Source organism: Coregonus clupeaformis, chromosome 30, assembly GCF_020615455.1.
Source record: "Coregonus clupeaformis isolate EN_2021a chromosome 30, ASM2061545v1, whole genome shotgun sequence".
Lineage (NCBI taxonomy): Eukaryota > Metazoa > Chordata > Actinopteri > Salmoniformes > Salmonidae > Coregonus > Coregonus clupeaformis.
The window spans coordinates 35,023,871-35,050,557 of record NC_059221.1 but is presented as its reverse complement, the minus strand read 5'-3'; the positions used below and the strand labels follow the sequence as shown (position 1 = coordinate 35,050,557).

Here is a 26,687-nt window from a genome sequence, read left to right as displayed (position 1 = left end):
AAAACCGAAGGGCTTTTCTGCAGCACTTACGGGCAAGCTTTGAGTTCTCGTGTGCGACGTGAGGGGCAAGCCGCTGAAGCAAGTCGTCAAATCTGGCAACCGACATCCGAAAGTATTGAACATGTCTTTCCTCGTCAAGCCTTCGCATAGGTTGAACAAGAGACGTGTATTCTCCGTCGTCCCCTCTTGTAGTGTTCAGTGGACGTACTTGCCATTTTCTCAGTATTTTTTCTGCTAAGTAGTAATAGCAGTTCAAGTTATTGCTGTTCAAGCTCTAGCAATTGCAATTCAAAAAGATACATGTTTGCTTCTGTGGCTAAAAAGTAGTGTCGTAAAGCATAGAACATCAGACTAGTCTGACATATAACTAGCATTTGTAAACAGGCATTAACTGTAACTCCAGTATAGGAAGTTCAAACGTCGTCGCTAGCTAGAGTCAAAAAGAGTGCCTCGGCTCCTCTTGCTTGGTAATTTACTCTGGCTCCCCAAGCCCCCTAGTGGATATACACTACAGAAGGCGAACTTCCCCTCTGGGTGTAACGCAACGAAAAGAGTCCGCTGCCCAAAAAACCAGACTCCACCCACGTGCACACATGTAGATCAACGGAGTGGAGCTTGTAGCAGCCTTTTAGAGGTAGTTCTGTGAGCCAATGCTAACTAGCATTAGCGCAAAGACTTCCAGTTTGAGGTAAGTTAGCATTGGCTAGCGAAACTACCTAGAAGTCATTTATTTTCAATGGAAGCAGTCCGTACAGCTGCCACACTAGACTGCATTGCTTTGCTGCAAGTTTGCACAAGTTATTTTCCTATTTCTACATTGTTTTGCCATGCCGCATCCACTGGAAGTTGAATCTAAAGCTAGCCTACTTTGTGGCATTTTAACAGTACCTACCAACTCAACAGCAAGTAGCCTAGGTCTATAGCCAAACAATTGTTAGCTCTCATACAAAACATGGTTTTGGTTTTTAGATGTTCTTAGTAGTTTGTTTTGAATGAGGAAGTGCCGAGCACCCCCAAAACCACTCTGCTCGGGATTTACTCAATTCACCATCCAACCTGAAGCCAGTCATCATTGCATTTTATTGGCGGATTGCCAGACTGTGGCTTGCAAAATGTGCTAAACAAATTACATTTTAGTCATTTAGCAGACGCTCTTATCCAGAGCGACTTACAGTTAGCGAGTGCATACATTATTTTTTTATTTTTTCATACTGGCCCCCCGTGGGAATCGAACCCTCATCCCTGGCGTTGCAAACGCCATGCTCTACCAACTGAGCTACAACCCTGCCGGCCATTCCCTCACCTACCCTGGACGACGCTGGGCCAATTGTGTGCTGATCGCAGCCGTCTACGACAGAGCCTGGATTCGAACCAGGATCTCTAGTGGCACAGCTAGAGATCTTAGACCACTGTGCCACTCGGGAGAAAATGTGACAAAACTGTTGCCATCATTAGGACATTATTCCTCCGGAAATCTTAAATTTCACTCGTCTGTGAAGCGTAAATGCCCAACAAAGTGCTTCGCACCTTTTGGATCTGCTTCCGTGTCACTTAACATTTAGGCTAAGGTCATAAAAAAGCTATAGCCTAAAATAAAGTATGAAACGCCTGTTTTTTATGGAAGAGTAGGCTATACCCATTTGGATCTGAGTGAAAATAACAATCGACGTGCAAACTCTCAAATTCCCAAAATGTGACATTTTCTCATTGAAAATTACTAGAATTTTATCACACTTGTGCTGTTTGGAGCTAATTTTAATGAGAATACTAGATGTGTTTTAAAATATAATCTATGGTGGAAAATGCCTCATGGAATTTTAGCTAATGTTAGTCACCCATTGTTGATAAACGTTCTAATGTTTAAAATAGGCAAAGTAAAAAATGTAACAAGTTTATTTCAGAGCTTGTAGGTCTCCCACTTCATCTATGAATACAGCTTTGTTTGTAGTCACTTTGGTGGTACGTTGAATGTCGGGTTAGCCTACTTGATCAGAAACCTTGAGGAAAACCTGACATTTCCCTTTCCACGTTTTTGATTGTCAATGATTTACAGAAGGTGAGTACGAAGTCTCTGTACATTTTATAATGTTTGTTTATTCTGTTCTTGCCCACAGGGTTGATCTCGGACGCGAGTATCACCAATGCTACAGATTACAGAACAGATGGTATATGCCATGAATTGTAAGGAAGCCACAGAGAAGGTTGTCCAGTCATGGTCACGTTTCAACTCAGCTGGCCAAACTACTCTACTGGAGACTCTGAAAGCGTTCAGTCCTATGTCAAAAGACCTTTTCGATACTGAGAAGGAACTGGCCAGTTTTATTGAGGGACTCAAAGATGAAGGTCACAAGCCTACTGTACTTAAAAGCAAAGATGTTTATGGTTACAGGTCTTGTACTGCAGTACTCAGGCCTGTAATAAAAACACAGAGCACACTGGACATTGCTGTCTCAAAAGTTCAAAAGACTGGCAAAAAGAAGGGTAGAAAACCCCATGGCAAGAAGACTGAAATCAACTATGCTTTGTTAAGTGCAGCAGCGAAAGTCGTCCTGAAGAATCAACCCACAATTATTTTGACAAATCTGTCAAAGGAGTCTCTCAAACGGACTGTCCTCTCGAAACCACCGGCCTTGGCTGTTGTGCCTGTCCAGATGCAGTCATACATAAGACTGACAAACATCACTGGACCCTCTACAGGCCACACAGCGAGACTGCAGTTCCACACAGGTGTATGGTCAGGAGAGATGACTGTGCCCAACTCTCATCGGCCACTATCTCTAACAGGGACACAAGCACAGCCTTCGGAAGGTACCGGAAACTCAGCAAAATCTGTCACTTTGAGGAGAGTGAACTTTGTGCCCTGCCCAGTCAATATCATCGGAGTGCCTGCCATGCTGCAAAACGACCGGGTTTTGAAGGAATGCAACGGAATGCCTTGCTGGAGGGACCAGAAAAGGAAAAGGACTGACGAGGGTGAGGACAAACTCTGTGTGAAGAGGCCCAGAAACGAGGTCTGGCTGGTCAAAGAGCAGTCCGAAGACCTTAGACTGAGCGAGAACAACCTGAGGTTCAAGGTGATCAAGGTCGATGACTCTATCACTGACGAGGAGGTGAGGAGGAAAGCCCAGAAGATCCTGCGAGTTAACCTGTCACCGGTCATAGAGATTCAACCACTTATTGCCTACCCAATGTGACCGGCCGTCAAGTCTTTGGCTGCGTTTACACAGGTAGCCCAATTTCTGATTTTACCCAATTATTGGCAAAAGATCTGATCAGATTGGTCAAAAGACCAATAATTGGGAAAGAATATTAGAATTGGGCAGTCTGTGTGAACACAGGCTTAAAGTCCTTTTGTCCTCCATGTAAATGACATCGGTTTCAGTTGATTCTCATCAAGACAGTGCTTTGTCTTTTAGCTGTGCTCAGCCTGGGAGTATTGGGATTGTTTGGGATACTTTTTGGGGATTTGGAAAATCATATTAATTTGTTAATATATGTTTAGATAAGGGGACGCTGGGTTGTTGCCTAAACATCCAAAAAGATGGTTTGTAATGTTTTGTCTAACACTGCACATACTATAGACTACCCCTTGACTGATGAGTGACGGAATGGTGAAGTTTAAGGCACAATGGATGTCCCCATACGAGTTGTACCTGCAGTATATCCTCCTTTACATGTGTTTTTGGGACACTGTGAAATGTCATTCTCTCATCTGTTTTATAAATGATACAAACATCTGACAATGAAGCCATGTCATGTATAACTATGCAGCATTCATTTGCTAGAATATTACAGATATTTTATATACATCACTTTTTAGTCATGTCATTTCTACTGTATGTTGGATTAAAGGGGCAATTGAAATGGTGTGTTTTTCTGATGTGTTATAAAGGTTGTTTTTCTTTTTGGACATGATGACAGTTAAGAGTTCCTAGCTATATGTTAACATTTTATGGCTTTTATTCTCATTTGTAAAACGTTTTGTAGGCGTTTTATTCCATTTCTCTGGACTTAATTTGTAGAAGAATTGACATGGCCTTAAGAGTTTTTTCTGGAGAACGCTCTAGCCTGTATTGTGTATTATCTGACATTTACAACTATTCGTAAAGCATTTTCTAACTCTGAAATTGATATTTAGGCCTTGTTTGTTTTTTGTAATTGGAGGAAGTATGCCAGTTGGTTTCTTTTATTCAAGTATCCTACAGTCTCATTAGGTTCAATTTATTTGATTTATCCGTCCTTGACCTTTCCATTCTCAATCAAAGGCAGAGTAAAGCTTTTTCTGTGAGTTACATTTGCTTGCTTTGATTTTCATGTGCCAAATATATATTTTTGGTGCTTTTCAATTGCACTCTTTTAATTTGTAGTTGCGTTTCCAACAGAAAAGGTTATGTTTTATGTTAGCTACATATTCTAAATCACACATGCTTTGAACAAAATGTCTCTGAGGCACTTTTAGGTATGTGAAGAGGTAGACATACATTTCATGTTCAATGTAGCTTAATTTATATCTATTTAAATCTTTTTTTAATTACTTTTTTTGTATGAACCTCAATGAAATTCTTCTTAACAAAGACATCTGGTAACATGTTATGGTCATTGTGTGTTGGGAATTACTGTTGAACTGTAAAATAAAGCATTTTGACCACTTCTTTCTCTGGATTACCTGGTGTTTTACATTTTAATAATGGATCATTATACTCCTAATCATGTATGCGTGATGACTAGTATGTTTGCCGGAAACCTGAAGATTTACGTTCGCTCGAGCTAAAGCCTAGACAGACTTAGGCCTACATAGTGTTGTGACATGCAGCAGACATGGGTTCGAACCCGGTTGGTCAATAGCAGTGTGAAGGAAAATGTATGTGCTTTTCTAATAACCAATTCGAGTGAATGATCGATTGTGCCTGGGAGGAATCCTCACTATCAGTATAAGCAGTTTGGCAGTAAGCACAGAACATTGTTTTGAGAACGGAAAGGGATATCTCAGTTTCAAGGTCCCAGCTTGGAGAGAAGAAGCCTCGTGAGGTATTGATCGGTCACATGCATGAACCAAAAGTTTACTTATGAATCATGTAAATTTAACTTGTCTGTAAGCAGTATATAAGGGAACTAACGGGACTGCCCCGACAGCTCCTGACTGACGTGTACTATGGTGCGTTGAGTTTGTTGGAACCTCTCCAGCTTGCTGTTAATAAAGAATGATTCATTTAAGATTGACTTCAGGTGTCGCTGGTGGTAACTTCCACGACAGCAGCAATAACTAATAATGATATACCTAGTGTCGTTCATGAGCTGTCACTATGAGGATATGTATTGTGACTGTTAAAGGGGCAATCAGCAGTTGCTACATCCATTTTTGGACTTATAAATTAATATCTACCCATTGATTCTTGAGGAATATAACTTGTAAATGCCTAAATGCCTTAGTTCAACTGTCGTACCCCCCATCAGAACCCCAAATATAAGCTTGTTTTACTCCAATGTTTGTAAACAAAGTAAATGTAAACCTCAAAACATGATTAAAACAATTTTTATATCATGGATGGTCAGTCGTTTTATGTGTTTTGCAGGATATAATGCATCATACTGGCTGTGTTTCTGTATTTTGAAAGTTCTATCTTAAACTTTATTGCTGACATGCAAAATATTTCAGTACTATATCAACAATGGGCTAGACTAATGAAACAAATAGAAAAATATAGTTTTTGGGTGGAGTTTTCCTTTAAGATATTTGGACGCTTCTGCTTATTGTCACGTTCTTTCTCATCGCTGTGTAGGCATACTGTTGCAAGCTAGGTTAGGGTTAAGTTTAGGAGTTAGGTTAAAGGATTAGGGTTAGGGGAGAGATTAGCTAAAAGGGTTAAGGTTAGGGGAAGGGGAAGCTAACATGCTAAGTAGTTGCAACCTTTTGGTTGCTAGACATTCTCGTTATACGCCTACTCATCCACCCCGACCAGCCACCCTACTTTAGGTTTTTTAAGTAACCATCTGTCGTATGTAACCATACCAAACGTAACATATCATACTCTTTGAGTGTCCCGGATTTACATTTACGATGTTACGTCTAGTCTATGAGACCAGGCTGTTAATTTTTACATGGTGGTCAGTTGTCATATATGAGTTATGACACTAGGAGGCTATATCAACCCTTTCACTGCATTATTTTTTGGTGTTGTTGAGGTTGGTCAGTATAGATCCTCCTCGGGATATGAGGAAGGCAACCTGTCTGTGTCAGCATACCCCTGAGATACAGATCGGGGGTGTGAGGAAGGCAACCTGTCTGTGTCAGCATACCCCTGAGATACAGATCGGGGGTGTGAGGAAGGCAACCTGTCTGTGTCAGTGTACCCCTGAGATACAGATCGGGGATGTGAGGAAGGCAACCTGTCTGTGTCAGTGTACCCCTGAGATACAGATCGGGGATGTGAGGAAGGCAACCTGTCTGTGTCAGTGTACCCCTGAGATACAGAGGCTCATTATACTTCAAAGATAGCCTGGGTTTATCAGAGGTTCTAAAGCTACATCAATTCTATTAATTTGATATATTTTTACATTAACATATATCATAGATAAGTAACAAGGTATTTTGAGAAGATTAAATATACTGACATTTGGGCAAAATACTATTTTAATTGTGCCATCTCATTAGAGACAATGAGCCAAGTCACCAGGTGTGCTTTATTTGTGCCACATTTTAACCTGGAGGCTTTAATAATTTGAATGTAGTGCAGAAGCTTGATATCAGCACAGATTTGTTGGGGTTGTATTGCACTACAACCTTCTCTTTAACTTGTACACTGACCTGTGTTTTCAGTGTTATTGTAATTCATACCTTTTTGAAAGCTTGCAAGGATGAATTGTTTTCAGACAAAAATACATTTGTTGGTCTGGCTGACAACTGCTTTAACCAAATATGCTCTTTGTGTGACACTGCACACAAAGGCCAGTAATTTGCATCCTCTGAGGGATGCACAGTCTCCAATGGCAAACCAACCCACCTGAACAGGGGGTATCAGATACGCTCATTAATTGCTGAAATAAAGAGGAAATGATACCTTGCCTGCACCTGGTGTCCCCCTGTGTACATCTTATGACAAAAATACATATTACACTCAAGACGAAAGATAACTATTTGAACATTTAAAAAACAGAACTGCAAGACAAAAGGTTACCTTCTTACAGTGTGACATATTCAGATTTGTTTGTAAAATGTACATTGCACACAATCATTTTGATAAAACCTGCTTAGTATTTCTTGTTATTAAAGATGGGCAGTTTTGAATCATTGGTGGTCGGCTAATGTGTTTCTTAGACAAAATGCCAAATTTGTCCATGATACTAAAAATGAAGTATGGCGACGGAGGAGATGGCTGCTGTTTTATGGGCTCCTAACCAATTGTGCTATTGTGTGTGTTTATTCGCGTTATTTTTAACTTATTTTGAACATAATGTTTCTGCCACCGTCTCTTATGACCGAAAATAGCTTCTGGATATCAGGACAGCGATTACTGACCTCGTACTGGACGAAGATTTTTTCTTTAACGAGTCGAACGCAAAGGATTTTCTTCAGACACCCGACAAGGCCCAAAATCCCTGTCATTCGCATGAGAAAGAGACGGAGATATCAGGGACGTAGGTTGGGGTGCCTTGTAAGGATCCGACGGCGAGTGGGTAATCTGCCACTACCATCAGTCCTATTAGTCAACGTACAATCATTGGATAACAAAATAGACAAACTACGATCACGGATATCCTACCAACGGGACATAAAAAATGGTAATATCTTATGTTTCACCGAGTCGTGGCTGAACGGCTAAATGGATAACATACAGCTGGCGGGATATATGCTGCATCGTCAAGACAGAACAGCTGCCACCGGTAAGACAAGGGGTGGCGGTCTGTGTATATTTGTAAAGAACAGCTGGTGCATGAAATCTAATATTGAGGAAGTTTCTAGGTTTTGCTCGCCTGAGTATCTCATGATAGGCTGTAGACCATACTATTTACCAAGAGAGTTTTCATCTATATTTTACGTAGCTGTCTATGTACCACCACAAACCGATGCACTAAGACCGCACAAAATGAGCTGTATAAGGCCATAAGCAAACAGGAAAACGCTCATTCAGAGGCGGCGCTCTTTGTGGCCAGGGACTTTAATGCAGGGAAACTTAAATCCGGTTTACCTCATTTCTACCAGCATGTTAAATGTGCAGCCAGAGGGAAAAAAACTCTAGACCATCTCTACTCCACACAAAGACACGTACAAAGCTCTCCCTCGCCCTCCATTTGGCAAATCTAACCATAACTCTATCCTCCTGATTCCTGCTTACAAGCAAAAACTAAAGCAGGAAGCACCATGACTCGGTCAATAAAGAAGTGGTCAGATGACGTAGATGCTAAGCCACAGGACTGTTATGCTAGCACAGACTGGAATATGTTCCGGGATTCTTCCGATAGCAATGAGGAGTACACCACATCAGTCATTGGCTTCATCAATAAGTGCATCGATGACGTCGTCCCCACATTGACCCCAACCAGAAGCCATGGATTGCAGGCAACATCCGCATTGAGCTAAAGGGTAGAGCTGCCGCTTTCAAAGAGCGGGACTCTAATCCGGACGCTTATAAGAAATCCCACTATGCCCTCAGACGAACCATCAAACAGGCAAAGTATCAATACAGGACTAAGATTGAATCGTACTGCAATGGCTCCGACGCTTGTCGGATGTGGCAGGGCTTGCAAACTATTACAGACTACAAAGGGAAGCACAGCCGCGAGCTGCCCAGTGACACAAGCCTACCAGACGAGCTAAGTGACTTCTATGCTCGCTTCGAGGCAAGCAACACTGAAGCATGCATGAGAGCATCAGCTGTTCCGGACGACTGTGTGATCACGCTCTCCGTAGCAGATGTGAGTAAGACCTTTAAACAGGTCAACATTCACAAGGCCGCAGGGCCAGACAGATTACCAGGACGTGTACTCCGAGCATGCGCTGACCAACTGGCAAGTGTATTCACTGACATTTTCAACCTCCCTGACTGAGTCTGTAATACAAACATTTTTCAAGCAGACCACTATAGTCCCTGTGCCCAAGAACACTAAGGTAACCTGCCTAAATGACTACCGACCCGTAGCACTCATGTCTGTAGCCATGAAGTGCTTTGAAAGGCTGGTCATGGCTCACATTAACACCATTATCCCAGAAACCCTTGACCCACTCCAATTTGCATACTGCCCCAACAGATCCACAGATGATGCAATCTCTACTGCACTCCACACTGCCCTTTCCAACCTGGACAAAAGGAACACCTACGTGAGAATGCTATTCATTGACTACAGCTCAGCGTTCAACACCATAGTGCCCTCAAAGCTCTTCACTAAGCTAAGGACCCTGGGACTAAACACCTCCCTCTGCAACTGGATCCTGGACTTCCTGACGGGCCGCCCTCAAGTGGTAAGGGTAGGTACTCGGGTGGTTCAGTGAAACAATTATAGTTTCTGAGGTGGAAGTTGGGAGAGTTATATATTTTTATTTTATTTATTTATTTATTTATTTTGGTGAGGGAGGCCTGCTCTCTCCTTTCCCAGATGTTTAGTTCATTTCATTCCGATCTCCTCTGCATTATTGTAGCCATCTGCTGCAGCCTGTCAACTATGCCTCTGCCTATCCCTGTTCTCTCCTCTCCGCACAGGCTACACAAACGCCTCACACCGCGTGGCTGCTGCCTCTCTAACCTGGTGGTCCCTGCACGCACCACACACCTGGAGTTCCAGGTCTCAGGCAGCCTCTGGAACTGCCGTTCTGCCGCCAACAAGGCTGACTTCATCCCAGCCTATGCTACCCTCCAGTCCCTCGACTTCCTGGCGCTGACGGAAACATGGATTACCACTGAAAACACTGCTACTCCTACTGCTCTCTCCTCGTCTGACCATGTGTTCTCGCATACCCCGAGAGCATCTGGTCAGAGGGGTGGTGGCACAGGAATCCTCATCTCTCCCAAGTGGTCATTCTCAATTTTTCCCCTAACCCATCTGTCTATCTCCTCATTTGAATTCCACGCTGTCACAGTCACTAGCCCATTTAAGCTTAATATCCTTGTCATCTATCGCCCTCCAGGTTCTCTTGGAGAGTTCATCAATGAGCTTGACGCCTTGATAAGTTCCTTTCCTGAGGATGGCTCACCCTTCACAGTTTTGGGGGATTTCAACCTCCCTACGTCTACATTTGACTCATTTCTCTCTGCCTCCTTCTTTCCACTCCTCTCCTCTTTTGACCTCACCCTCTCACCATCCCCCCCACTCACAAGGCAGGCAATACGCTTGACTTCATCTTTACTAGATGTTGCTCTTCTACTAATCTCACTGCAACTCCCCTCCATGTCTCCGACCACTACTTTGTATCCTTTTCTCTCTCGCTCTCCTCCAACACTACTCACTCTGCCCCTACACAGATGGTAACGCGCCGCCGCAACCTTCGCTCTCTCTCTCCCACTACTCTCTCCTCTTCCATCCTATCATCTCTTCCCTCTGCTCAATCCTTCTCCCTCCAATCTCCTGATTCTGCCTCCTCAACCCTCCTCTCCTCCCTTTCTGCATCCTTTGACTCCCTGTGTCCCCTATCCTCCCGGCCGGCTCGGTCCTCCCCTCCAGCTCCGTGGCTTGATGACTCATTGCGAGCTCACAGAACAGAGCTCCGGGCAGCTGAGCGGAAATGGAAGAAAACTAAACTCCCTGCCGACCTGGCATCTTTTCACTCCCTCCTCTCTACATTTTCTTCATCTGTTTCTGCTGCTAAGGCCACTTTCTACCACTCTAAATTCCAAGCATCTGCCTCTAACCCTAGGAAGCTCTTTGCCACATTCTTTTCACTGCTGAATCCTCCCCCCCCCCTCCTCCCTCTCTGTGGATGACTTTGTCAACCACTTTGAAAAGAAGGTTGACGACATCCGATCCTCGTTTGTTAAGTCTAATGACACTACTGGTCCTGCTCACACTGCCCTACCCTATGCTTTGACTTCTTTCTCCCCTCTCTCTCCAGATAAAATCTTGCGACTAGTGACTGCAGGCCGCCCAACAACCTGCCCGCTTGACCCCATCCCCTCCTCTCTTCTCCAGACCATCTCCGGTGACCTTCTCCCCTACCTCACCTCACTGATCAACTCATCCTTGACCGCTGGCCATGTCCCTTCCGTCTTCAAGAGAGCGAGAGTTGCACCCCTTCTCAAAAAACCAACACTCGATCCCACTGATGTCAACAACTACAGACCAGTATCCCTTCTTTCTTTTCTTTCCAAAACTATTGAGCGTGCCGTCTTTAGCCAACTCTCTTGCTATCTCTCTCAGAATGACCTTCTTGATCCAAACCAGTCAGGTTTCAGGACTGGTCATTCAACTGAGACTGCTCTTCTCTGTGTCACGGAGGCTCTCCGCACTGCTAAAGCTAACTCTCTCTCCTCTGCTCTTGTCCTTCTAGACCTGTCTGCTGCCTTTGATACAGTGAACCATCAGATCCTCCTCTCCACCCTCTCCGAGCTGGGCATCTCCGGCGCGGCTCACTCCTGGATTGCGTCCTACCTGACCGGTCGCTCCTACCAAGTGGCGTGGCGAGAAGCTGTCTCCGCACCACGTGCTCTCACCACTGGTGTCCCCCAGGGCTCAGGTCTAGGCCCTCTCCTTTTCTCCCTATACACCAAGTCACTTGGCTCTGTCATATCCTCACATGGCCTCTCCTATCATTGCTACGCTGACGATACACAACTAATCTTCTCCTTTCCCCCTTCTGATAACCAGGTGGCGAATCGCATCTCTGCATGTCTGGCCGACATATCAGTATGGATGACGGATCACCACCTCAAGCTGAACCCTGGCAAGACGGAGCTGCTCTTCCTCCCGGGGAAGGACTGCCTGTTCCATGATCTCGCCATCACGGTTGACAACTCCGTTGTGTCCTCCTCCCAGAGTGCGAAGAGCCTTGGCGTGACCCTGGACAACACCCTGTCGTTCTCCGCTAACATCAAGGCGGTGACCCGATCCTGCAGGTTCATGCTCTACAACATTCGGAGAGTACGACCCTGCCTTACACAGGAAGCGGCACAGGTCCTAATCCAGGCACTTGTCATCTCCCGTCTGGATTACTGCAACTCGCTGTTGGCTGGGCTCCCTGCCTGTGCCATTAAACCCCTACAACTCATCCAGAATGCCGCAGCCCGTCTGGTGTTCAACCTTCCCAAGTTCTCTCACGTCACCCCCCTCCTCCGCACACTCCACTGGCTTCCAGTTGAAGCTCGCATCCGTTACAAGACCATGGTGCTTGCCTATGGAGCAGTGAGGGGAACGGCACCTCCGTACCTTCAGGCTCTGATCAGTCCCTACACCCAAACGAGGGCATTGCGTTCATCCACCTCTGGCCTGCTGGCTCCCCTTCCTCTGCGGAAGCATAGTTCCCGCTCAGCCCAGTCAAAACTGTTCGCTGCTCTGGCACCCCAATGGTGGAACAAGCTCCCTCACGACGCCAGGACAGCGGAGTCACTCACCACCTTCCGGAGACATTTGAAACCCCACCTCTTTAAGGAACACCTGGGATAGGATAAAGTAATCCTTCTACCCCCCCCAAAATTTTTTTTTTTTTTTTTTTTTAAGTATAATTGTAAAGTGGTTATCACACTGGCTATAAGGTGAATGCACCAATTTGTAGTCGCTCTGGATAAGAGCGTCTGCTAAATGACGTAAATGTGCCCTTGAGCAAGGCACTTAACCCTAATTGCTCCTGTAAGTCGCTCTGGATAAGAGCGTCTGCTAAATGACTAAAATGTAAATGTAAATGTAACAACACATCTGCCATGCTGATCCTCAACAAGGGGGCCCCTCAGGGGTGTGTGCTCAGTCCCCTCCTGTATTCGCTGTTCACCCATGACTGCATGGCCAGACACGACTCCAACACCATCCTTAAGTTTGCCGACGACACAACAGTGGCAGGCCTGATCACCGACAACGATGAGACAGCCTATAGGGAGGAGGTCAGAGACCTGGCCGTGTGGTGCCAGGATAACAACCTCTCCCTCAACGTGACCAAGACAAAGGAGATGATTGTGGCCTACAGGAAAAAGAGGACCGAGCACGCCCCCATTCTCATCAACGGGGCTGTAGTGGAGCAGGTTGAGAGCTTCAAGTTCCTTGGTGTCCACATCACCAACAAACTATCATGGTCAAAACACACCAAGACAGTCGAGAAGAGGGCACGGCAAATCCTTTTCACCCTCAGGTGACTGAAAAGATTTGGCATGGGTCCTCAGATCCTCAAAAATTCTACAGCTGCACCATCGAGAGCATCCTGACTGTTTGCATCACTGCCTGGTATGGGATCTGCTCGGCCTCCGACCGCAAGGCACTAAAGAGGGCAGTGCGTACGGCTCAGTACATCACAGGGGCCAAGCTTCCTGCCATCCAGGACCTCTATACCAAGTGGTGTCAGAGGAAGGCCCTAAAAATTGTCAAAGACTCCAGCCACCCTAGTCATAGACTGTTCTCTCTGCTACCGCACGGCAAGCGGTACCGGAGCGCCAAGACTAGGTCCAAAAGGCTTCTTAACAGCTTCTACCCCCAAGCCATAAGACTCCTGAACAGCTAATCAAATGGCTACCCGGACTATTTGTATTGTCCTCCCCCCCCCCCTATTTTACGCTACTTCTACTCTTTGTTTATTATCTTTGCATAGTCACTTTAACTCTACCTACATGTACAGTTGAAGTCGGAAGTTTACATACACTTAGGTTGGAGTCATTAAACTCGTTTTTCAACCACTTTTTCAACCACATGGCATGTCGATTAGGACATCCACTTTTTGCATGACACAAGTAATTTTTCCAACAATTATTTACAGAAAGATCATTTCACTTATAATTCACTGTATCACAATTCCAGTGGGTCAGACGTTTACATACACTAAGTTGACTGTGCCTTTAAACAGTTCGGAAAATTCCAGAAAATTATGTCATGGCTTTAGAAGCTTCTGATAGGCTAATTGACATAATTTGTGTCAATTGGAGGGGTACCTATATATATATATATTATATATTATTATATATTATATTATATTATATATATATATTGGTCATTTAGCAGACGCTCTTATCCAGAGCGACTTACAGGAGCAATTAGGGTTAAGTGCCTTGCTCAAGGGCACATCGACAGGTTTTTCACCTAGTCGGCTCGGGGATTAGAACCAGCGACCATTCAGTTACTGGCACAACGCTCTTAACCACTAAGCTACCTGCCGCCCGGTACCTGTGGATGTATTTCAAGGCCTACCTTCAAACACAGTGCCTCTTTCTTGACATCATGGGAAAATCAAAAGAAATCAGCCAAGACCTCAGAAAAAGAATTGTAGACCTCCACAAGTCTGGTTCATCCTTTTTTTTTTTTCAATTTCCAAACGCCTGAAGGTACCATGTTAATCTGTACAAACAATCGTACGCAAGTATAAACACCATGGGACCACGCACCGTCATACCACTCAGGAAGGAGACGCGTTCTGTCTCCTAGAGATTAAAGTACTTTGGTGCGAAAAATGCTAATCAATCCCAGAACAACAGCAAAGGACCTTGTGAAGATGCTGGAAGAAACGGGTACAAAAGTATCTATATCCACAGTAAAACGAGTCCTATATCAACATAACCTGAAAGGCCGCTCAGCAAGGAAGAAGCCACTTCTCCAAAACCGCCATAAAAAAGCCAGACTACGGTTTGCAACTGCACATGGGGACAAAGATCGTACTTTTTGGAGAAATGTCCTCTGGTCTGATGAAACAAAAATAGAACTGTTTGGCCATAATGACCATCGTTATGTTTGGAGGAATTAGGGGGTCGCTTGCAAGCCGAAGAACACCATCCCAACCGTGAAGCACTGGGGTGGAAGCATCATGCTGTGGGGGTGCTTTGCTGCAGGAGGGACTGGTGCACTTCACAAAATAGATGGCATCCTGAGGAAGGAAAATTATGTGGATATATTGAAGCAACATCTCAAGACATCAGTCAGGAAGTTAAAGCTTGGTCGCAAATGGGTCTTCCAAATCGACAATGACCCCAAGCATACTTCCAAAGTTGTGGCAAAATGGCTTAAGGACAACAAAGTCAAGGTATTGGAGTGGCCATCACAAAGCCCTGACCTCAATCCTATAGAAAATGTGTGGGCAGAACTGAAAAAGCGTGTGCGAGCAAGGAGGCCTACAAACCTGACTCAGTTACACCAGCTCTGTCAGGAGGAATGGGCCAAAATTCACCCAACTTATTGTGGGGAGCTTGTGGAAGGCTACCCAAAACGTTTGACCCAAGTTAAACCATTTAAAGGCAATGCTACCAAATACTAATTGAATGTGATGAAAGAAATAAAAGCTGAAATATTATTCTGACATTTCACATTCTTAAAATAAAGTGGTGATCCTAACTGACCTAAGACAGGGAATTTATACTAGGATTAAAAGTCAGGAATTGTGAAAAACTGAGTTTAAATGTGTTTGGCTAAGGTATATGTAATCTTCCAACTTCAACTGTACATATTACTTCAATTACCTCGACTAACCTGTGCCCCCGCACATTGACTCTGTACCGGTACCCCCTCTATATAGCCTCGCTACTGTTATTTTACTTCTGCTCTTTAATTATTTTATTTTTTTATTTTGTATTTATCTATTTTTTACTTAACACTTATTTTTCTTAACTGCATTGTTGGTTAAGGACTTGTAAGTAAGCATTTCACTGTAAGGTCTACACCTGTTGTATTCGGCACAATTGACAAATACAATTTGATTTGATTTGATATTCCGCCTTTCATTTCCTTCCCAATCCTTTTTGCAATTTAAAATTGCAGTGATATAGGATATTCATCCATTATATTATTATGATGTGGTTATAATGCATTGTAAGACTTGTCATAAGCATGTATAACCCCTCATTATCATCTCATACGTCAAGCTAGCTTGATGGTGGTTGATTATCTTTGTTAAGGGGGTAGGCAGTTGGATATCTTGTTTGAAGTTGAATATCTTTGGTAAGAGTTTGACGTCACGTGAACCAATGAAAACGCTAAGAAATATGACGTCTGCAACGCCATCTTCTCTTATGCCGCTTCATGATCAAAGCAGTGGTAAAGGACAAGTAAGCCAGGTCTCCATGCATGGTATGCAATAAAGTAAGTAACATAACAAGGGATTATCGACGGCATTTTACTTAGCCGGTATGCTACCTTGCCTCCTACTTAGGTAATTGAAAATACTGTGAGTGTTGAAAGACGAGGAACAGAAGAGAGAAATGTTTCAGAGGAAGAGTCAAAATATCAAGTACATCCTGAGTCTTGTGCCAGGGAAACGTCGCTTTGGGGTGTACAGATTTCTGCCTGTCTTCTTCTGTATTGGAGGTGTGATGGAATGGGTCATGATCAACGTGAGGATAGGAAGGGAGACATTCTGTAAGTATTCAAACCTCTGGCTGACTTTATCTGCACTGTCAAACAAGCAAACACTGTTTAAGCATCACTGTATGTGAATGTACGTACGGTAGTACTCCTACCTCTGCCAAGAGGGCCCACACTTTTATTGTTATAGCACAGGTGGGAGTTAACGTTAGTGCACCGGCCCTGTAAGTTTCTGTTTTAAGCCATATTCAGGTTGTTCACTACAGTGGGATAGTCCTTGATAGCTCGGGGCTTTTAATGGAGTTACAGTTTGTGTGGATGTATAAAAGGGAGTGTGCCTGTGGCCTCCCAATGTGAGTACTACCTCTGCCACAAGAGCCCAGGCTTGTATGGCACTTGTCCTGTAACCAAAGGGTCACTCATTCAAACCCTGCTCCAGTTGTTCGTCTGAAATCGACACTGTAGTATAAATTGGTTTCAGACAACTTGGGCTACTGCTTAGGTTACAGTCAATACAAGTCTGTTGGTCCTCTTCAGAAAGCTAAGATTGTGCAATTTTTAAGTCACTGGTTCTGCTACTGTAAAGAGTGTAATATATTGTCTATTATAGAATCAGTTAACCCACCCTCTGTTTCATTCATCTCCATTTCTCCTTCAGATGATGTCTACAGAAGAAAGAAGTCAGAGAGGGAATACCAGCAGAAGATCGATGATGGATTGATTGTACTTACTGAACCAGTAGCCAAGTGAATTACTGAACCAGTAGCCACTATAATGGAAGTGGAACACTTGAGGTGTGATCGGGACACAAACACTGGTGTTTGCAATGCAATAGACTTGAGGCAAACATTTCTGGATGGTTCAAAAGACTGATATTTAATGTATGGAGAAAATAAAACATTGTTTGTTTATTTATGTACTCTTCATTATACTGAGATGGGATGAAACATTTTTATGAGCCAAACATGACAACGTGGTATTCGTCTAATAAAAGTGACATTACTCAGTGGAGACATCGCAGTGTCGTTTGAATAATTTTGTATTGTTTTTATTCTGATAAATGAATGTAAACTTTTACGGGAAGTTACATGTCATTTAAAATATATGTTAACAGTTTCAAATGTTTGCAAATTGTAGTTAGACTTTATGTACATTTATTAGCCATTATTACTTGAAAAGTAGATGAATGCAACTGATGCAATATCCAGATGTGCTATTGGAAATATAAAACAACATAAACATTGAGGAAAAATGGTCTCAAGAGTATTGTGCATATAGTTATGTCGTGTAAGAGAACTCCTATGTTCACTCCTGCACTACTTAAGAGGACACCAATTTAACCAATCATGGTTGGAAAGACAACCTAAGAGACTCATTCAATTGTAACTTACAAAACAAACACATTTCTCATATTACATGGCTCTGCTCTATATATCGTAACATACCGGTACACACTTCTCATATTACATGCCACTCCTGCGCTATGATCTATTGACTTGTGTATTACATTAGTTAGCCCTTTTCACAAGGGAACCCCTCACTGTAGTATTGTGGTCCTCTCTAGACTGTATCCCACTGGTTCAGTGGTACGGTCCAATGGGCAGGGCCCTGAGGCAAACAAAGCTGTTGGGATGCTTGGCCAGCATCAGAGGGTTGCCGTCCAGTCTCACCTCCTCCATGTTGGCTCTGATGTACTGAGTGTTGTTGCCTTGGCAGAAGGTCTCATCCGATAGCGTGGTGATCTTATTGTTCTGCAGGGGGAGTAGATTAGAAGACAGATGTTGGTTGGTAGAAACTTTTTTGTTTAGTTTTTAACAATTATACATTTGCCTGCACATGCATTTATACTCTAAAATGTGTTGTTAGGTAAAATATACATATTTGTCTAAATGTTATTGCTGTGGGAGGGAAAGTTGTAAACAGACATATAGGTGCACAATGTGCAGACTCTCTGGAAGTTGTGGGATCGCCTCAAGCTCGTTATTGCCAAGGTAGAGGTACACCATCTTGGTGAGTTTCTGAGAAAAGAGATTTGATGTTTTGTTTACATACTGCATGGTATTTCAGGTAAGATTCATGTTTGGCATGGAAATTGTTGTTCAAATTCTATTGACATTCAAGGCAACAATTACTCAGACTGTAAAATGTTACTGTATGTAAAAAAAAAAAAAAGTGTTTGCTCCAGAATCTTGGACTGACTTCCTGGCATACCTTAAAAGCAGTTGACTTTACACCCTTGGTTTTAAGCTGGTTGTAATTGGCATTGAAGGATATGAGTTTGGCAGGTAACATGGGTAGTTTGGCCAGCTTGTTCTCTGAGAGATTGAGCTCTTCAAGGAGAGCAAGCTTTGAGAAAGCTCCGTCTTCTATCTCAGAGATGAGGTTCCCAGTCAGATCGATTCTTCTCAAAGTTGCTATAAAATGTTAAAGACCATAAACTTTAGAGATGTTCACTAAAAAAGCTAGAGTGATAAGTGAATTACATCTTAATGTTGGTCTTTAAAAAAGTCCACAGTGTTACAAAGCCACTCTAATCACTTACCAATGTCTGCAAAGTCTTTGTTGGTGATTTTTGTGATTTTGTTGTAGCGTGCGTAGAGATAGGCAGTTTCCTTGGGCAGGGATGGAACTGCTGTCATCTCGGGGGAGACCTCCTCACAGTATACCGACCCAGTCAGACACACACACAGCAGGCACGTGGGCAGCTCTGAAATCCATAGCCATGTCCTTTAAATGCATTCTCCTTCAGCAATGACTTCCAAGTTTTCCTATCGATCAGCCAAGTAATCCCTCCCTGTATTCATCTCTCTTCATTCTTTATAGAAACCAAACATAAACGTGTGCCATACTAGTCAACAGGGAACTACATTTAACATTCCTGCTGTAATGTTTGGATGTTTACTGCATTCACAAAGGGGAAAACGGCTCATTAGATCTAGCATATGGCCTTAATAAATAAGTTATTGTGAAGCCCTTTTCTCCAGTGTGTCTCCAGAATAAACTCACCACCCTCATCTTTAGGAGCTGCTGCTGGGCTTGTATCTGAGTCTCCAGCGGTGTCATAGTCTGGGATGGTCACAGCCTCTTTCTGTGGAATTGTTTAGAAGAAATGTCTCCAGATCACCTCACAAGAGAAGACATAAGCTGGGTATTTTATTTCACACCAACTGAGTTTTACTAACAGTCTGATTATCTGCAAGCATTCATTTGTAATCTCAGACCCCCAATGTATAGTCATCACAGACTAATACTGTATGTTGAGTCATCATTTAGGCAGGGATAGGGTTTGGCACCTGGTGTGAGGGACTTTTATGATTTGCTGAAATGGGGATATACATTCAATAACAACTCTCATATGCAAACTTTAAGCTTTGTAATTGTATGACAGATTCTGGTAAGAAGGTTTTAATAGTTATGGGATCCTGCCTCAAAAACACATTTTCAAAAACTCTAAACAAAATCAAATAATCATACATTTGCCCAAAAATATTTACAAAAGATATGCACTTCCAAAAATTACCTTAGGTTTCCTTGCTTCCATGTATCCATTTCTTGCTGCAGAAGAGAGCATCCACGGCACCAGAATAATGGTGAAAAACAAAGTCCTCAGGTCCATCATTGTGTCTAACAGCTGGGACGGGAGCAGAGCAGTACTGAGGACAGAGGGGTAGGGCTGTGAGTACTGGGCTGAGATCTGAGTGAGCAGGAGGAAAATTTTCCATCCAGTTTTAAAGAAAAGCTGCCAGTGGAGTATTGAGTAAGACTAGGGAACAAACCTTAACCCAATATTTGCTGTCAAAGTAGCCTTCTCATCTCGCCAGTTTTGACAGCTTTTGGAAATGGGCATGTTTTAGAAAATTGTGAAAGCTGACAGTAGGCCGTGGATGCAAGTCATTTCAGGTTAAACCACACCGGTTCATAAAATTAGAAAATAAAACATTAAACTCTAACGGTTTTAAGCCAAATATATCTTTATTTATTTTTATAGTAACGAACCGTTGAAATTATAAAATGTAAAGTACTAGTGTTATAAAGTAATTAAAATATGAACATGTATATCAAGAGTGTAAAATGCATATCACACCCACTTGTTTGCCTTATTATTATTTTTTATGCAACTTGTTGTCACAGACCCCTGCATCCCTATAAATTCAACCATTATGTTGAAATAAAAAGAAGACCTTTGTGCCTCTTGGATGGACTGACAAACCCCCTGTGCTGTGTATGTTGGAAAAAAAAGTTGGAAAAAGTTCATGGAAAAAGGCTGGCTTTTAAAAATAAGAACTATTTATCTGGAAAATACTGACTGGTGTGGACAGAGTGGAGAAAGAGAGAGAACTTAAACGTAAAGAGCAGTGGGATATGATTACTGGAATTTTGGACAGAACTCTTTTGCATGATGTGATTATAAAATCTAATGCCAAAGCAAGCAATGAAGAAATGAATGTATTCTTCTTACTAACACCTCCCTTTCTGACTTAAAACTCCAACAAAAATGTTTCCCCTGGTCTCTCTGGTTTTTTGGGGGAAATGTTTTGTGTAGAAGCGTTTGTTACAAGTCAGCATCTACTGTCGGCCCCTTCTATAAAAAAAAATGTAGAGTGCAGGTGTCCACCTCCAGTTGCTCAAACTTGGTTCATGTGAAGAAAACAGTTTTACTTGAGAGCTTGTCCAACTATGGGAGAAGCCAGTATTAAGACAAATGCATACCTAAAAGTATGTGTAAGGCTTGTTTAAACTGTTGCGCTCAAACTAGGCTGTACACATAAACAATTGAACTATCTCTCATTTGCTTCTATACAAATTAAAAACATTCATCATCCTAAGTACCTTGACAGTTTTCCTCCATTTTCCATGAAAGGATATACAAGGTTCTCCTCTGGCTGTTCTCATGTTTTTCCATGCCTCATTTTTCCAATTGGCATGTGAGATATTTAAAATCCTTTTAATGCAATAACAATATGGTGTAATTTCCATTTTTATTAGCATTCATTTATTATATTCATCATACTCAGCATACTTTTGCAAAGCAATCTCACTTATATTCAAAGGTGATGAGATGAGAACTTTGGCACATTTTTTATAAAGTAGATGTGTGGTCCTAGAAGTGAATTCCCAGAGTGAGACAATATATATGATACAGTAGATACAAACATGCTTCCATAGTTTTTGTGTAAGGTGTGAGAGACCATTTCCCCCCCATCATTTATTCCCCATTTATTTGCTACTCCGAATCTTGCCCTCCATGAGCATGTGGTTATGATTTGATTACTTAAACAGAGGTGTACTTTCACTGAAGTCTGCTTTAGATATAAAAAGAGGTTTCAGGGGAGTCTTTATAGAATCTGCTGCACAGGACAAGTCGTACCTAGACACTGAAACTGTGCTGACCTTTTATGACTGTCTTATTGAAAAAAGGTAAGTATGTGGAAATGGTTCATTGCTGTAACAGATCAACTGAATGATAAATGAGTTACTTTGACAAGAGCAGAAATTCAAGCCTTTTGGGTCCATATCATCTCACCTCAGGGACAACAAACCAGCCAAAACAAATACTTTTTGTAATTTTATATTGTGCTTATTACCACCAATGATTTGTTTTTGACAAAAAGCATATTCTTTCACTCCCATTGAGAGAGCAGTAGGCCTAACTGTAGATGGAAATACAAAACCAGAAGAAAGGACAAAGTAATCTATGATGTATGCAATGGCAAATATGTTCCCCTAAAAAGTATTCTACAATTGCTAGCAGCTGTTTATCATACATCTGCTTTGTTGATGAGAATCTGAAGCTTCAGTTTACTTCCCAAGCTTCATTCCTCGAGTGTGTGCTGGTTTTCATCCTGACCAATAACTGTCCATCTTAATCATCCTTTTTGCTCTTTACAGACTAGAAATGCCATTTCTCAACCTCATTGCAGGTTTAGGGTTACACCCTCCATTGTGCTCCTCCTGTGCTCATAAACCTGCCACCATTTTACTCTTCACTATCATTACAAAATCGGTGTTATTCATAAATTAACTTTGTGCGATACTAAGTCTGAGTGGTCAAACATGCTTATGGCACTGCTCCCCTGCCTTTCGTGAAGGGATGGAAGATCAGAACCTCTAATACATAGGGTCAGTATGTTGAGTCAGCTGCAGCTCAGGATCCAGGTGACCTAAATAGCCCGCCATCTAACAAATTATCTTCAACCTGATCTCAACACCTGGGGTGTATTCATTTCATCTTGCAACAGAAACCGTTTACTATCCAAACAGAAGCAAACGGAACAAAACGGGGAGGGACCTACCGGAATTTGTCCAATATAAACAATTTTTTGTTGCAAAAAAACATTTTGGAGCAAACGGTTTGTTGCAAAACATTTCGCAACAATTGGTGTAATGAATACACCTGAGCTTACAATGGCAGCCTTCCCCTCTGGAACATACAGATGCCTCAATCAACTGGGTTGTGTTCAGTGGGCACTAAACAGGAGAAATGAATGTCCAATAAGAACATGCATTTTTATTTTGTGTGTCCATTTTTCCAATTTTCATGCCTACTGAACACAACCATGATCCTGACCAACACGAGACCATTGTTGATAGAGAAACCATGGCAGAACAATTGTTTTTGAGGAATTTATTCCAAATAATATAAATCTATAAAACTTTTGTTTCAGGACAGTACATCATTTACAGATCATGGAACTCATGGAATAAACAGGGTGTGCAGTAATACTAAAATCGTTAAAGGGATACTTCGGGGTTTTGGCAAAGAGGCCCTTTATCTACTTCCCCAGAGTCAGATGAACTCGTGGATACCATTTATATGTCTCTGTGTCCAGTATGAAGGAAGTTGCTAACTAGCGCTTGTGCAATTGCTAACTGGTGTTAGCATAATGACTGGATGTCTATGGTATCTGCTAGCATGCTAACAGATACCCATAAACTTCCAGTCATTTTGCCAACACTAGTTAGCATTGGCTTACAAAACATACCTGACACAGATAGATTAACTCGTGGATACCATTTCTATCTGACTGTGGAAGTAGAAAAAGGGCCTCATTGCCAAAATCCCTAAGTATGCCTTTTAATGTCTTAATTAATTACATCAAAATGTGGGGCAGAACTGATACAGAAGTGCCCAGAGAAAGCTCTGAACATAAAAATATTAGCTTGAGACGGTCATCATGAACGACTTAGAGGGGCTTGACCTTCCGAATCTCAGTTCTTCCTTGCAGCTGACCATGTCTGTTGTGTTGGCATTAGTTGGCATTGGTGGTGTGGACTCGTAGAGGACGCAGATGGAGCCGTCCTCTCCTATCCGATAGGACACTTCGTACGGATCGACCCACATCGTCAGTTCACTGGGCAGCAGGGAGAAGAGTTGTTCTCGAGTGAGTCCAATGGTGCATGCTGCTTGGCCAATCAAGGGGTCTATTTTGTGGTTGATCCTGAGACATCTGTAACCCGAGCCTTTGCATGGAGCCTGGGGGAACCAGTGGTGTTGGTAGTGCTCTGTAGAGAAGGCAATGAGAGCAAAGCATTAGACCCAGAGCAGAGGTAATTAGCTACTTTGCTTAATAGTAACTAACTAGTAGTCTATAGGCTATGTGATGTCAACAACACAACAATGGCTTTTACCGAGCTAGCTACATACCTCCTAAAGCTTCCTCCAAGGAATGGGTGAACTCTTTCAGTTGGTCTTCTGACAAGTATCCAGTTGCTCTCAGCAATCTGGCAACAAAGCTGGCCGCTGTTGAGACTTCAGTTTTCATTTTCGAATTTAGATGCTATTTATCTCATCAGCCAGACGTTGAATAGCAAAGAGCCCAAGTTGGGTCTATATCCGAAATATCAAGCAAAATGTAGAATTTTCCTCCGTTGAAACAAAGGCTACACAACAAGGCCCAGCGACAACCAGTTGCCGTTGGTCTTTCTTTTGTCCAGTTGTAAAAGCTAGCTAGCTAAAGTTATTTGTAAAACGGAAGCCACAATAATTCACTCGACAATGTAGGGTTAGGAGTTACAATTTGGCACCTACCAAACGTCCGATAATTTGATTAGATTTAGTGAAAATAAAGAAATAAATTAATTCAATATTGTCTATAGAAGATGGTAACTTCACCCATTTGCTGGTAAACATTATTTTGCGTCACAAAGCCACATCTGCCAATCAGCTAAAGTTGTTTAAATGACGTCACAAAGCTTCTTTCTCTATGGTGATGCAGCGCCTCAATCGAAGAACTCAATCACAGCGCCACCTGTGTGTTTAAAAATGTACCACATTTTACAAGCTCTCTTTCTTGCTGCATTGTATTATTTCTAAACTAAAGCAAAGAATACACATATTATGGCACACCCTTTTCAGACTACTGAACTGACCCAGCCAAGCTGTACTATGGCGACCTGATTACACATTCATAGTGAGAGAGATGGACAGCCCACCATAAATAGTCTTTCCTCTGTTTTATTGCCTCTGTTTATGCCAATGACTGTAAAAATAATGGACAAAGCCATTGATCACGTGACACCATTCTTTCTATGTGACGACTCAATAGCACATTGAAGCCAAATTAAGCCAGTTAAGAAGATGGCGTCTCATGGAGGGAGCTAGCTAGCACTCCTGTCAGGTAGCTAGCTACAGTTACCCATAGCTGGCTAGCTAGTTTTATAGTTTGGTCATTTATTTCAATATGTTTTATAAGGTCCTCACTACGAGACTAAGCCAATTTGCCAACGCTAAATTCAATGTCATCTATATATATTTTTTAGCAAGCTAGCTTCATAATTTTGTTTGACATGCCGAAAATGCAGCTGTGTTGATTAAATTTGACACTTTGTGGCCACCGGAGAATATAATAATAATATGCCATTTAGCAGACGCTTTTATCCAAAGCGACTTACAGTCATGTGTGCATTTTTTTAACGTATGGGTGGTCCCGGGAATCGAACCCACTAACCTGGCGTTACAAGCGCCATGCTCTACCAATTGAGCTACAGAGGACCACATGTGACTACAGTTTGCGTTTGAATTGTGGGTCATATCAATCCCACAATTGATCAAATTTGAGCTAGGCTCGTGGGCGGGAATTTCGTTGAGGAGAGGGATTTTTGAGATCATTGAGAAACAAACAAACTTTACTCTGTGTGGCGGAGGTTCTGCACGGCCGTGCTGTGAATGGGTCAGAGATGGTAGGAGATAGTGATGGAGAGGAAAGGGAAGCAAGTATGGAACATAGTGGTACAAATAAAGGAGGGAGTAAGAAAGAGAAAAAGAAAAAGAAAGCGGGAGAGAAAGGGAGTAGGGATATGAAGGGGAGCGAGAGGTCTATGGAAGTAGAGAGCAGGCAGAAAATGAAGTTTGAGGAGAGCAACCTAGATTCCAACGATAGTGGAAGTTCGGAGGTAGAAAGTGCAGAGGAAGGGCAAGATAAGACACAAGAGGAACATGGAGGTGAGGAGGAGCATAAAGTGATTATGAAGTTTAGGGAGGAAGGGGGAGTTGGGGCGATGAGTCCGATAAGGTTGACGGCTGTGATAAAAGAGTTGATTGAGGAAGTTGTTAATGCTAAAGTGTTAAGAGATGGGAGCTTGTTGGTGTTCTGTAAGGACATGGCGCAGGGGGAAAAAGCTATCGGAGTGAAGCAAATAGGGAAGTGTAAGGTGGTGTCGAGCAGCTGGTCTGACCAAGCAGGGAAGCAGTGGAGTAAAGGGGTGATAACAGGAGTGCCTGTGAGTGTTAGCACTAAAGAGGTAAGGGAACATTTGAGAGGAGGCATTCTAGTGAATGCACAAAGATTGCAAGCAACAAGGGGTGGAGATAGGGTAGATAGCATGTCTATTCTGTTACATTTTAAGGACCGGGTACTGCCAAATAAGGTAACAATAGGATATATGAGTTACTATGTGAGGGCTTATGTACCTAAACCTTTAAGATGTTATAAATGCCAGAGGTTTGGGCATGTGGCAACAGTCTGTAAAGAGAAAAAGAGGTGTGCCAGGTGTGGAGGGGAGCATGAGTATGGGAAGTGTGGAGATGGTGGACAACCAAAGTGCTGCAGCTGTAAGGGTGCTCATAGTGTGGCATATAGTGGGTGTGAGGCTATGAAGAAGGCAGTGGAGGTGCAACAAGTGAGAGTGGAGAGAAGGGTATCATATGCTGAGGCAGTGAGGGTGGTCCAGGAGAGAAGGGTGTCATATGCTGAGGCAGTGAGGGTGGTCCAGGTCCAGGGAGATACAGGTTCAAGGGAGAGAAGGGTAGGAGCATCTAGACCGGAGATTACGGGGCA

At 42.7% G+C, this 26,687-nt stretch overlaps 4 protein-coding genes across 4 annotated transcripts in view; 2 read left to right on the top strand and 2 right to left on the bottom strand.

Moving 5' to 3' along the window:
* Positions 1-4,655, top strand: part of LOC121545349 (coiled-coil domain-containing protein 71) — a 42,099-nt gene extending 37,444 nt beyond the window's left edge. The window contains exon 2 of the mRNA XM_041855791.2: positions 2,115-4,655. Coding sequence (XP_041711725.1) covers positions 2,142-3,194 — 1,053 coding nt within the window. The 5' untranslated portion in view covers positions 2,115-2,141 and the 3' untranslated portion in view covers positions 3,195-4,655. The remainder of the gene's footprint in view (positions 1-2,114) is intronic.
* An 11,461-nt stretch (positions 4,656-16,116) lies between these two features.
* Positions 16,117-17,421, top strand: LOC121545351 (small integral membrane protein 4). Its single transcript, XM_041855793.2, has 2 exons — positions 16,117-16,464; positions 17,069-17,421. Exons 1-2 carry the CDS (start codon positions 16,308-16,310, stop codon positions 17,158-17,160), a joined length of 249 nt encoding a protein of 82 aa, XP_041711727.1. The 5' UTR covers positions 16,117-16,307; the 3' UTR covers positions 17,161-17,421.
* LOC121545350 (mimecan) lies at positions 17,266-20,130 on the bottom strand. The gene is made up of 6 exons (XM_041855792.2): positions 19,931-20,130; positions 19,417-19,498; positions 18,953-19,117; positions 18,622-18,824; positions 18,336-18,428; positions 17,266-18,161 (listed from the first exon to the last, which is right to left on the bottom strand). Exons 1-6 carry the CDS (start codon positions 20,027-20,029, stop codon positions 17,991-17,993), a joined length of 813 nt encoding a protein of 270 aa, XP_041711726.1. The 5' UTR covers positions 20,030-20,130; the 3' UTR covers positions 17,266-17,990.
* Positions 20,131-22,867: 2,737 nt separating this feature from the next.
* Positions 22,868-24,576, bottom strand: LOC121545352 (protein BTG1-like). Its single transcript, XM_041855794.2, has 2 exons — positions 24,056-24,576; positions 22,868-23,913 (listed from the first exon to the last, which is right to left on the bottom strand). The coding sequence occupies exons 1-2, from the start codon at positions 24,171-24,173 to the stop codon at positions 23,567-23,569; spliced, it is 465 nt and encodes a 154-aa protein (XP_041711728.1). The 5' UTR covers positions 24,174-24,576; the 3' UTR covers positions 22,868-23,566.
* Between the last annotated feature and the right edge of the window lie 2,111 nt (positions 24,577-26,687).

Bases quoted from the DNA above. Each gene is read 5' to 3' on its own strand.
- LOC121545351 (XM_041855793.2), top strand. From the start codon at position 16,308: ATGTTTCAGAGGAAGAGTCAAAATATCAAGTACATCCTGAGTCTTGTG. The intron at 16,465-17,068 runs GTAAGTATTCAA...TTTCTCCTTCAG, and splicing joins GATAGGAAGGGAGACATTCT to ATGATGTCTACAGAAGAAAG.
- LOC121545350 (XM_041855792.2), bottom strand. From the start codon at position 20,029: ATGATGGACCTGAGGACTTTGTTTTTCACCATTATTCTGGTGCCGTGG. The intron at 18,825-18,952 runs GTAAGTGATTAG...AACATTTTATAG, and splicing joins CAAAGACTTTGCAGACATTG to CAACTTTGAGAAGAATCGAT. The intron at 18,429-18,621 runs GTATGCCAGGAA...CTCTTTTCTCAG, and splicing joins TAAAGTCAACTGCTTTTAAG to AAACTCACCAAGATGGTGTA.
- LOC121545352 (XM_041855794.2), bottom strand. From the start codon at position 24,173: ATGAAAACTGAAGTCTCAACAGCGGCCAGCTTTGTTGCCAGATTGCTG. The intron at 23,914-24,055 runs GTATGTAGCTAG...CCTTCTCTACAG, and splicing joins CTTGGAGGAAGCTTTAGGAG to AGCACTACCAACACCACTGG.